We start from the raw sequence: 12,096 nt of genomic DNA on the forward strand, positions 1-12,096 counted from the left end.
TTTTTAGAAAGAACGTGTCTAACAAAAAAATTTACTTGTACTACTGCTGAGTAAAACTACTGAGTGATACTACTAAGAAAATTTCGAACTTTTAGAAAGTCTGGCTAAATATTTATTTGAACCACTGAAAAAATTTAGAAGTGGTTTAAAAGTATGACTCAAGGTCAAAGTCAAGACAAGGTCATTTGAAGGTCATTTGAAGGTCAAGTCAAGGTCGTTTGAAGGTTAAGTCAAGGTCATTCAAGGTCGTTTGAAAGTCAAATCAAGAATGTCTGACTAAATATTTACTTGTATTACTAACAAAATTGCAAACCCGTCCAACTAAATCTTTACTTGAACTACTGCTGAGTAATACTACTGAGTGATACTACTAAGTAATACTACTGAGTAATACTACTGTGAAAATTTCAAACATTTATAATGCCTGCTTAAATATTTATTTAAACCACTGAAAAAATTTAGAAGTGGTTTAAAAGTGTGACTCAAGGTCAAGGTCAAGTCAAGGTCAAGTCAAGGTCGTTCAAGGTCATTTGAAGGTCAAGCCAAGGTCATTCAAGGTCATTCATGGTCATTTGAAGGTCAAGTCAAGGTCGTTCAAGGTCGTTTGAAGGTCAAATCAAGAACGTCTGACTAAACATTTACTTGTATTACTAATAAAATTGCAAACCCGTCCAACTAAATATTAACTTGTACTATTGACAATATTGTACTACTACTTGTACTACTGCTGAGTAATACTACTGAGTGATACTACTGAGAAAATTTCAAACATTTAGAATGTCTGGCTAAATATTTATTTAAACCACTGAAAAAATTTAGAAGGGTTTTAAAAGTATGACTCAAGGTCAAGTCAAGGTCATTTGAAGGTCAAGTCAAGGTCGTTCAAGGTCGTTTGAAGGTTAAGTCAAGGTTATCCAAAGTCATTCAAGGTCGTTTGAAAGTCAAATCAAGAATGTCTGACTAAATATTTGCTTGTATTACTAACAAAATTGCAAACCCGTCCAACTCAATTTTTACTTGTACTACTGCTGAGTAAAACTACTGAGTGATACTACTGAGAAAATTTCAAACATTTAGAATGTCTGGTTAAATATTTATTTAAACCACTGAAAAAATTTAGAAGTGGTTTAAAAGTGTGACTGTAGGCCAAGGTCAAGTGAAGGTCGTTCAAGGTCATTTGAAGGTCAAGTCAAGGTCATTGAAGGTCGTTTGAAGGTCAAGTCAAGGTCATTCAAGGTCGTTTGAAGGTCAAATCAGGAATGTCTGACTAAATATTTACTTGTATTACTAACAAAATTGCAAATCCGACTAATTAAATATTTACTTGTACTACTACTTGTACTGTGGATAGAATGTTTTCCTAGAAAACTACTTGTACCGTGGATAGAATGTTTTCCTGGAAAATGAAAAAATCCCTTCCATAGTCAAATAAAATAAAACATCATGTCTCTATTATTTTTTTAACCTTCAAACAAAACATATTTATTTAATAATTTAAGTTTATAGATGAAATAATTGTATTCCTTACATAAAAACAAATTGATTGGTATATATAAAATTTACATTTGATGTAAATTTAATAAATTAAATAAATTTAAAAATAGAAAATACACTCTTTAGCTGAAAAATTGTTTATTTATTTAAATTCAAATTTAAATATAAAATAATTGTGTTCCTTGCATTAAAACGAATCGATATAATTTGTAAATAATTATAAATTATATATTATTTTTCATTAATATTTAGAAATTTCGGTTAAAATATGAATTTTTGATTTTTTAACAAATATCTTACATAAGAAACATTAAAAAAAAATAGTAGAAAATAGATTTTTTTTATATAAAATGAAAAGTAATCGTAATTTTTTTTTTTTTTGCTAATTTCAAAAAAAGATAACGTCGGAAAATTTGTACAATTCTTTTTTTTTCTTCATCAATTCGTTTTAAACAATAATTCCCGGATGTTTCTTATCTGTAACAAAAGTAAATGTGTTTTGAATTTAAAATTTTATAATTTTTGTTAAATTATATTTTTTGTAAATTATTGAAAAAAAAGAAGTTAAGTTTTTTTACATGTTAAGTAATAAAAAAGTAAAATTAAATTTTTAAATTAACTTAAAAAAATTAAATTTTGTTAAATATAATCTTCTTTTGGACTAAATATTCAAATATATATATATATATTTTTTTTTTATTTTACATAAATATTCAATAAATATTATAAAAATGTTTAAATTATTTAAATTGTAAATTCAAATCTGCAGACATTTTGAATATCGCTTTTATGATTTGAATAAACATTTTTTTTATCCTATAAAAATCGGCATTTATTTTTATTTTTGAGAAGAGAAGCGGAAAATTTCGCTAAGAAAAAAGGATTTTTTCCTATTTTTTTGCTAATATATTGAAAATTGTTTAAATTTTTTTTTATAAACACTCCGATCTACTCACTACTAATAACAGAGGTCATTGGTAACTGTCTTGTTTTTGGAGGCACTTGCGGTGGATTTTTACGTCTTCTCGGCGATTTATCGTCGCTATTTAATTGTTGCACCTAAAAAAAAAATTTGTTCCTTGTTTTTTTTTAATTAATTACATATAAACAGGCCTCGGTCAAATTTAGGGCACAAAAAATATCGTTTTAGTCGATTCTAATTCCAAAAAAGTAGAATAAGTAAAATATAAATAATTACCGACACAGAAATCTACCTTACCGACGGATGGTAAAACAGACTTTTTTGAAAAATGAAAATATAAAAAATTACCTACATAGGAATCTACCTTACCGACTAATGGTAAATTTTTTTTGAAAGATGGAAATATAAATAATTACCGACATAGAATTCTTCTTTACCGGCTGATGGTAAAACAGACTTTTTTGAAAAATGAAAACAGAAAATTACCGACATAGGAATCTACCTTAACGACTGATGGTAAAGAAATTTTTTGAAAAATTGACCATCAGTCAGTAATGTAGATCCCTATGTCGGTAATTTTTTATATTTTCATTTTACCAAGAAAGTCTGTTTTACCATTAGTCAGTAAGGTAGATTCCTATATCGGTAAATTTTTATATAATACAACTTTTCTTTTAAATGTAAAGAAATAGTCGTAAAAGTCGCTTTTTATTAAAATAAGTCGAAAAAAGTAGGAAAAAGTCGTATTATCAGAGGCCAACATTTAGTATAGTTTAAAATTATTAATTTTAATAAAATAACTTAATAAATAGATAAAATTATTAGTTTAAAAAAAATATTTCGAATAGCTTTAAAAATAAATAATTGAAATTAGAAAAAAAGACACAAGCCTGATAATCGATAGCGTTAAATTGCCATTTCCAAGTGTGATTATAGAGAAATGGCCGATGATCGAATCTATTGTCATCGGGACTATAAGTTTCCGCATGGCAAGACGGTGTTAAAATTGTCATTTTGTGACGATTTATTGCATAGCATCGATAGAAATGTTTCACTTTATCTGCAATCTAAAAAGAAAAATTTTAATATTCGATTTAAAATATTATTTACAATACTTTCCTTTTATTAATTTTTGTTTTTTTTTAAAAAAATAATTATCACCTCTTTTGGTGGTGAATTATCCCAAGTGTGAACCAATTTACAAAACATTGAGAATGGACCAGCGCAATTTTGCTTTCTGAGTCTACCAAATATTCCCAATTCAACATAAGTCATTCCCATGTCAACTTCATCTAATTGCGCATAATGACCATCTTGTAATGGTTCCAATTCCGCCGTTGGCTGCGCATCAAGTATTCCTGTTAGACTTTTTATTCCATGCTTTTTTCTACCGAAAAAAAAAGAATTAAATTATTATTTTTAAAACTACGAAATTGATAACTTAAAAAAAATCACATTTTTAATCAAAAAGGAAAACAAAAATATAGAAATATTCTCAATTGTTTTAATTAATATTTGATTTGCATTTTTTTTTATACCCAAAAAATTGGAGAAATTTCTTCAAATCATTTTTTGCAATTCCACCAATTGGATTAATGTCAGCGCTACTGCAATCGTATTTTGTGAAATATCCCCTCAATGCTTCGTCAACATTACTTGTTCCTAAAACAAGAAGACCACCGGGTCTTCCACGAACCCAAAGCATTAATTGAGCAAAAAGATAGGCGATCACCATTCGCAGTCTTGCCTGAAAGTTTTTCAATCTCAAATTTTACTTATTTAGAGAAAATATAATTTAATTTTTGCATTTTATTTTTTGAAAAATACAAAAATATTAAAGAAATTCAAATTTAGAAATATCCGAAATAATTAGAAAAGAAAAAAATACCTGGTAAAATGAAAATATAAAAATTACCGACATAGAGATATACTTTACCGGCTGATGGTAAAACAGACTTCTTTGAAAAATGAGAACAGAAAAATACCGACATAGGAATCTACCTTAACGACTGATGGTAAAGAAATTTTTTGAAAAATTCACCATCAGTCGGTAAGGTAGATTCCTATGTCGGTAATTTTTTATTTTACCAAGAAAGTAGGTTTTACCATTAGTCGGTAAGGTAGAATTCTGTGTCGGTAATTTTTTAAATTTCTATTTTTCAAAAAATTCTTTACCATCCGTCGGTAAGGTAGATTCCTATGTCGGAAATTTTTTAATATAATACAACTTTTTGCATCCTCGTGGAGGAAGCTTTGTAGTCCTTTCGTTAATAAAACTTTTCAAAGTGTCGAAAACAAATTTTTTTCTTTATAGAAACATGTTATATGAGGTCCTGATCAATTGTCCGGATGTATGTATGTGTGTGTGTGTGTGGATCCCCTTTTTGTTTAGAAGATAACTTCAACAGGTTTTAATGGATTTAGATAAAATTTAGTAGGCTCATTTATAATATATAAAGTATTCATATGAGGTAAATTTAAAGAATTAATGAAAGTTAGAAAAACTACAATTCACATTTTGGTTATAAAGTTTTGTGATTTTTTAAATTGAAGTTTATATATAAAATAATTGTATTCCTTACGTCAAGACGAATCGATCGATATATATAAAGTACACATTCGAGGTAAATTTAAAGAATTAATAAAAGTTAAAAAATCCAAAATTCACATTTTGTCAATAAAATTTTGCTTTCTCCACGAGGAAGAAAATTTTTTTGCTGATCGTAAAGAGGAAGGAAAATGTTCATGTAATGAACATCTGAATTTACAACTTTTTGTAAGTTTTTTATGCTTTTGGATCGGTTTTTGGTGGTAAAAAGGGTCTTCCTCTACTCGGAATTGGGTGTCAATTTTTTCTACACTTTTCGGTGTATTTTGCGCAAGAATATGCAATAAAATCTTCTGCCTAAGAAAAATTGAATTTTTTTCGAAAGATTTTTATGCTTTTGGAAGAGTTTTTGGTCATAAAAAGTGTCTTCCTCTACTCGGATCTGGGTGTCAATTTTTTTCTACACTTTTCGGTGTATTTTGTGCAAGAATATGCAATAAAATCTTGTGCCTAAGAAAAATTGAATTTTTTTGGTTACATTTTTATGCTTTTGGATGCGTTTTTGGTCATAAAAAGGGTCTTCCTCTACTCGGATCTGGGTGTCAATTTTTTTCTACACTTTTCGGTGTATTTTGTGCAAGAATATGCAATAAAATCTTCTGCCTAAGAAAAATTGAATTTTTTTCGAAAGATTTTTATGCTTTTGGATGCGTTTTTGGTCATAAAAAGGGTCTTCCTCTACTCGGATCTGGGTGTCAATTTTTTTCTACACTTTTCGGTGTATTTTGTGCAAGAATATGCAATAAAATCTTCTGCCTAAGAAAAATTGAATTTTTTTGGTTACATTTTTATGCTTTTGGATGCGTTTTTGGTCATAAAAAGAGTCTTCCTCTACTCGGATCTGGGTGTCAATTTTTTTCTACACTTTTCGGTGTATTTTGTGCAAGAATATGCAATAAAATCTTGTGCCTAAGAAAAATTGAATTTTTTTGGTTACATTTTTATGCTTTTGGATGCGTTTTTGGTCATAAAAAGGGTCTTCCTCTACTCGGATCTGGGTGTCAATTTTTTTCTACACTTTTCGGTGTATTTTGTGCAAGAATATGCAATAAAATTGTCTGCCTAAGAAAAATTGAATTTTTTTGAAAATTTTTTTTTGACGGAAATCGCTTCAATGGTCATAAAAATGGTGTTCCTCTACTCGGATCTGGGTGTCAATTTTTTTCTACACTTTTCGGTGTATTTTGTGCAAGAATATGCAATAAAATTGTCTGCCTAAGAAAAATTGAATTTTTTTCGAAAGATTTTTATGCTTTTGGATGCGTTTTTGGTCATAAAAAGGGTCTTCCTCTACTCGGATCTGGGTGTCAATTTTTTTCTACACTTTTCGGTGTATTTTGTGCAAGAATATGCAATAAAATTGTCTGCCTAAGAAAAATTGAATTTTTTTCGAAAGATTTTTATGCTTTTGGATGCGTTTTTGGTCATAAAAAGGGTCTTCCTCTACTCGGATCTGGGTGTCAATTTTTTTCTACACTTTTCGGTGTATTTTGTGCAAGAATATGCAATAAAATCTTCTGCCTAAGAAAAATTGAATTTTTTTGGTTACATTTTTATGCTTTTGGATGCGTTTTTGGTCATAAAAAGGGTCTTCCTCTACTCGGATCGGGCTGGCAATTTTTTTCTACACTTTTAGGTGTATTTTGTGCAAGAAAATGCAATAAAATAGTCTGCCTAAGACAAATTGAATATTTTTGAAAATTTTTTTTTTACGAAAATCGCTTAAATGGTCATAAAATTGGTGTTCCTCTACTCGGATCGGGCTGGCAATTTTTTTCTACACTTTTCGGTGTATTTTGTGCAAGAATATGCAATAAAATCTTCAGCCTAAGAAAAATTGAATTATTTTCGAAAGATTTTTATGCTTTTGGATGCGTTTTTGGTCATAAAAAGGGTCTTCCTCTACTCGGATCTGGGTGTCAATTTTTTTCTACACTTTTCGGTGTATTTTGTGCAAGAATATGCAATAAAATCTTCAGCCTAAGAAAAATTGAATTATTTTCGAAAGATTTTTATGCTTTTGGATGCGTTTTTGGTCATAAAAATGGTGTTCCTCTACTCGGATCTGAGTGTCAATTTTTTTCTACACTTTTCGGTGTATTTTGTGCAAGAATATGCAATAAAATCTTCTGCCTAAGAAAAATTGAATTTTTTTCGAAAGATTTTTATGCTTTTGGATGCGTTTTTGGTCATAAAAAGGGTCTTCCTCTACTCGGATCTGGGTGTCAATTTTTTTCTACACTTTTCGGTGTATTTTGTGCAAGAATATGCAATAAAATCTTCTGCCTAAGAAAAATTGAATTTTTTTGGTTACATTTTTATGCTTTTGGATGCGTTTTTGGTCATAAAAAGAGTCTTCCTCTACTCGGATCTGGGTGTCAATTTTTTTCTACACTTTTCGGTGTATTTTGTGCAAGAATATGCAATAAAATCTTGTGCCTAAGAAAAATTGAATTTTTTTGGTTACATTTTTATGCTTTTGGATGCGTTTTTGGTCATAAAAAGGGTCTTCCTCTACTCGGATCTGGGTGTCAATTTTTTTCTACACTTTTCGGTGTATTTTGTGCAAGAATATGCAATAAAATTGTCTGCCTAAGAAAAATTGAATTTTTTTGAAAATTTTTTTTTGACGGAAATCGCTTCAATGGTCATAAAAATGGTGTTCCTCTACTCGGATCTGGGTGTCAATTTTTTTCTACACTTTTCGGTGTATTTTGTGCAAGAATATGCAATAAAATTGTCTGCCTAAGAAAAATTGAATTTTTTTCGAAAGATTTTTATGCTTTTGGATGCGTTTTTGGTCATAAAAAGGGTCTTCCTCTACTCGGATCTGGGTGTCAATTTTTTTCTACACTTTTCGGTGTATTTTGTGCAAGAATATGCAATAAAATTGTCTGCCTAAGAAAAATTGAATTTTTTTCGAAAGATTTTTATGCTTTTGGATGCGTTTTTGGTCATAAAAAGGGTCTTCCTCTACTCGGATCTGGGTGTCAATTTTTTTCTACACTTTTCGGTGTATTTTGTGCAAGAATATGCAATAAAATCTTCTGCCTAAGAAAAATTGAATTTTTTTGGTTACATTTTTATGCTTTTGGATGCGTTTTTGGTCATAAAAAGGGTCTTCCTCTACTCGGATCGGGCTGGCAATTTTTTTCTACACTTTTAGGTGTATTTTGTGCAAGAAAATGCAATAAAATAGTCTGCCTAAGACAAATTGAATATTTTTGAAAATTTTTTTTTTACGAAAATCGCTTAAATGGTCATAAAATTGGTGTTCCTCTACTCGGATCGGGCTGGCAATTTTTTTCTACACTTTTCGGTGTATTTTGTGCAAGAATATGCAATAAAATCTTCAGCCTAAGAAAAATTGAATTATTTTCGAAAGATTTTTATGCTTTTGGATGCGTTTTTGGTCATAAAAAGGGTCTTCCTCTACTCGGATCTGGGTGTCAATTTTTTTCTACACTTTTCGGTGTATTTTGTGCAAGAATATGCAATAAAATCTTCAGCCTAAGAAAAATTGAATTATTTTCGAAAGATTTTTATGCTTTTGGATGCGTTTTTGGTCATAAAAATGGTGTTCCTCTACTCGGATCTGAGTGTCAATTTTTTTCTACACTTTTCGGTGTATTTTGTGCAAGAATATGCAATAAAATCTTCTGCCTAAGAAAAATTGAATTTTTTTGGTTACATTTTTATGCTTTTGGATGCGTTTTTGGTCATAAAAAGGGTCTTCCTCTACTCGGATCTGGGTGTCAATTTTTTTCTACACTTTTCGGTGTATTTTGTGCAAGAATATGCAATAAAATCTTCTGCCTAAGAAAAATTGAATTTTTTTCGAAAGATTTTTATGCTTTTGGATGCGTTTTTGGTCATAAAAAGGGTCTTCCTCTACTCGGATCTGGGTGTCAATTTTTTTCTACACTTTTCGGTGTATTTTGTTCAAGAATATGCAATAAAATCTTCTGCCTAAGAAAAATTGAATTTTTTTGGTTACATTTTTATGCTTTTGGATGCGTTTTTGGTCATAAAAAGGGTCTTCCTCTACTCGGATCTGGATGTCAATTTTTTTCTACACTTTTCGGTGTATTTTGTGCAAGAATATGCAATAAAATCTTCTGCCTAAGAAAAATTGAATTTTTTTGGTTACATTTTTATGCTTTTGGATGCGTTTTTGGTCATAAAAAGAGTCTTCCTCTACTCGGATCTGGGTGTCAATTTTTTTCTACACTTTTCGGTGTATTTTGTGCAAGAATATGCAATAAAATCTTGTGCCTAAGAAAAATTGAATTTTTTTGGTTACATTTTTATGCTTTTGGATGCGTTTTTGGTCATAAAAAGGGTCTTCCTCTACTCGGATCTGGGTGTCAATTTTTTTCTACACTTTTCGGTGTATTTTGTGCAAGAATATGCAATAAAATTGTCTGCCTAAGAAAAATTGAATTTTTTTGAAAATTTTTTTTTGACGGAAATCGCTTCAATGGTCATAAAAATGGTGTTCCTCTACTCGGATCTGGGTGTCAATTTTTTTCTACACTTTTCGGTGTATTTTGTGCAAGAATATGCAATAAAATTGTCTGCCTAAGAAAAATTGAATTTTTTTCGAAAGATTTTTATGCTTTTGGATGCGTTTTTGGTCATAAAAAGGGTCTTCCTCTACTCGGATCCGGGTGTCAATTTTTTTCTACACTTTTCGGTGTATTTTGTGCAAGAATATGCAATAAAATTGTCTGCCTAAGAAAAATTGAATTTTTTTCGAAAGATTTTTATGCTTTTGGATGCGTTTTTGGTCATAAAAAGGGTCTTCCTCTACTCGGATCTGGGTGTCAATTTTTTTCTACACTTTTCGGTGTATTTTGTGCAAGAATATGCAATAAAATCTTCTGCCTAAGAAAAATTGAATTTTTTTGAAAATTTTTTTTTGACGGAAATCGCTTCAATGGTCATAAAAATGGTGTTCCTCTACTCGGATCTGGGTGTCAATTTTTTTCTACACTTTTCGGTGTATTTTGTGCAAGAATATGCAATAAAATCTTCTGCCTAAGAAAAATTGAATTTTTTTCGAAAGATTTTTATGCTTTTGGATGCGTTTTTGGTCATAAAAAGGGTCTTCCTCTACTCGGATCTGGGTGTCAATTTTTTTCTACACTTTTAGGTGTATTTTTTGCAAGAAAATGCAATAAAATAGTCTGCCTAAGACAAATTGAATATTTTTGAAAATTTTTTTTTTACGAAAATCGCTTAAATGGTCATAAAATTGGTGTTCCTCTACTCGGATCGGGCTGGCAATTTTTTTCTACACTTTTCGGTGTATTTTGTGCAAGAATATGCAATAAAATCTTCAGCCTAAGAAAAATTGAATTATTTTCGAAAGATTTTTATGCTTTTGGATGCGTTTTTGGTCATAAAAATGGTGTTCCTCTACTCGGATCTGAGTGTCAATTTTTTTCTACACTTTTCGGTGTATTTTGTGCAAGAATATGCAATAAAATCTTCTGCCTAAGAAAAATTGAATTTTTTTGGTTACATTTTTATGCTTTTGGATGCGTTTTTGGTCATAAAAAGAGTCTTCCTCTACTCGGATCTGGGTGTCAATTTTTTTCTACACTTTTCGGTGTATTTTGTGCAAGAATATGCAATAAAATCTTCTGCCTAAGAAAAATTGAATTTTTTTCGAAAGATTTTTATGCTTTTGGAAGCGTTTTTGGTCATAAAAAGGGTCTTCCTCTACTCGGATCTGGGTGTCAATTTTTTTCTACAGTTTTCGGTGTATTTTGTGCAAGAATATGCAATAAAATCTTCAGCCTAAGAAAAATTGAATTTTTTTCGAAAGATTTTTATGCTTTTGGATGCGTTTTTGGTCATAAAAAGGGTCTTCCTCTACTCGGATCTGGGTGTCAATTTTTTTCTACACTTTTCGGTGTATTTTGTGCAAGAATATGCAATAAAATTGTCTGCCTAAGAAAAATTGAATTTTTTTGAAAATTTTTTTTTGACGGAAATCGCTTCAATGGTCATAAAAATGGTGTTCCTCTACTCGGATCTGGGTGTCAATTTTTTTCTACACTTTTCGGTGTATTTTGTGCAAGAATATGCAATAAAATTGTCTGCCTAAGAAAAATTGAATTTTTTTCGAAAGATTTTTATGCTTTTGGATGCGTTTTTGGTCATAAAAAGGGTCTTCCTCTACTCGGATCTGGGTGTCATTTTTTTTCTACACTTTTCGGTGTATTTTGTGCAAGAATATGCAATAAAATTGTCTGCCTAAGAAAAATTGAATTTTTTTCGAAAGATTTTTATGCTTTTGGATGCGTTTTTGGTCATAAAAAGGGTCTTCCTCTACTCGGATCTGGGTGTCAATTTTTTTCTACACTTTTCGGTGTATTTTGTGCAAGAATATGCAATAAAATCTTCTGCCTAAGAAAAATTGAATTTTTTTGGTTACATTTTTATGCTTTTGGATGCGTTTTTGGTCATAAAAAGGGTCTTCCTCTACTCGGATCTGGGTGTCAATTTTTTTCTACACTTTTCGGTGTATTTTGTGCAAGAATATGCAATAAAATCTTCTGCCTAAGAAAAATTGAATTTTTTTCGAAAGATTTTTATGCTTTTGGATGCGTTTTTGGTCATAAAAAGGGTCTTCCTCTACTCGGATCTGGGTGTCAATTTTTTTCTACACTTTTCGGTGTATTTTGTGCAAGAATATGCAATAAAATCTTGTGCCTAAGAAAAATTGAATTTTTTTGGTTACATTTTTATGCTTTTGGATGCGTTTTTGGTCATAAAAAGGGTCTTCCTCTACTCGGATCTGGGTGTCAATTTTTTTCTACACTTTTCGGTGTATTTTGTGCAAGAATATGCAATAAAATTGTCTGCCTAAGAAAAATTGAATTTTTTTGAAAATTTTTTTTTGACGGAAATCGCTTCAATGGTCATAAAAATGGTGTTCCTCTACTCGGATCTGGGTGTCAATTTTTTTCTACACTTTTCGGTGTATTTTGTGCAAGAATATGCAATAAAATTGTCTGCCTAAGAAAAATTGAATTTTTTTGAAAATTTTTTTTTGACGGAA

The 12,096-nt window shown here is 30.1% G+C and overlaps 2 protein-coding genes across 3 annotated transcripts in view; one reads left to right on the plus strand and one right to left on the minus strand.

The window, feature by feature from the left end:
- The window catches only part of LOC127289237 (cytochrome P450 4g15), a 267,349-nt gene that overhangs the window by 161,344 nt on the left and 93,909 nt on the right, over positions 1–12,096 (plus strand). Inside the window, exon 1 of one of the 2 annotated variants that reach the window (XM_051317049.1) lies at positions 2,046–2,057. The exons of the other annotated variant lie outside the window; for it this stretch is intronic. The gene's annotated coding sequence lies outside the window, so the exon portion shown is untranslated. Of the gene's footprint in view, positions 1–2,045; positions 2,058–12,096 lie in introns of those variants that run through there. 2 annotated transcript variants of the gene reach the window in all.
- LOC127289236 (glutamine-dependent NAD(+) synthetase) overlaps positions 1,616–12,096 on the minus strand; it is a 47,095-nt gene continuing 36,614 nt past the window's right edge. Inside the window, exons 9-13 of the mRNA XM_051317045.1 lie at positions 3,955–4,163; positions 3,578–3,803; positions 3,307–3,483; positions 2,451–2,553; positions 1,616–1,971 (exon numbers count right to left, since the gene is read on the minus strand). Coding sequence (XP_051173002.1) covers positions 1,943–1,971; positions 2,451–2,553; positions 3,307–3,483; positions 3,578–3,803; positions 3,955–4,163 — 744 coding nt within the window. The 3' untranslated portion in view covers positions 1,616–1,942. The remainder of the gene's footprint in view (positions 1,972–2,450; positions 2,554–3,306; positions 3,484–3,577; positions 3,804–3,954; positions 4,164–12,096) is intronic.

This window comes from Leptopilina boulardi, unplaced genomic scaffold, assembly GCF_019393585.1.
Source record: "Leptopilina boulardi isolate dan_hultmark-lab unplaced genomic scaffold, ZJU_Lbou_2.1 LbouV2_40, whole genome shotgun sequence".
Lineage (NCBI taxonomy): Eukaryota > Metazoa > Arthropoda > Insecta > Hymenoptera > Figitidae > Leptopilina > Leptopilina boulardi.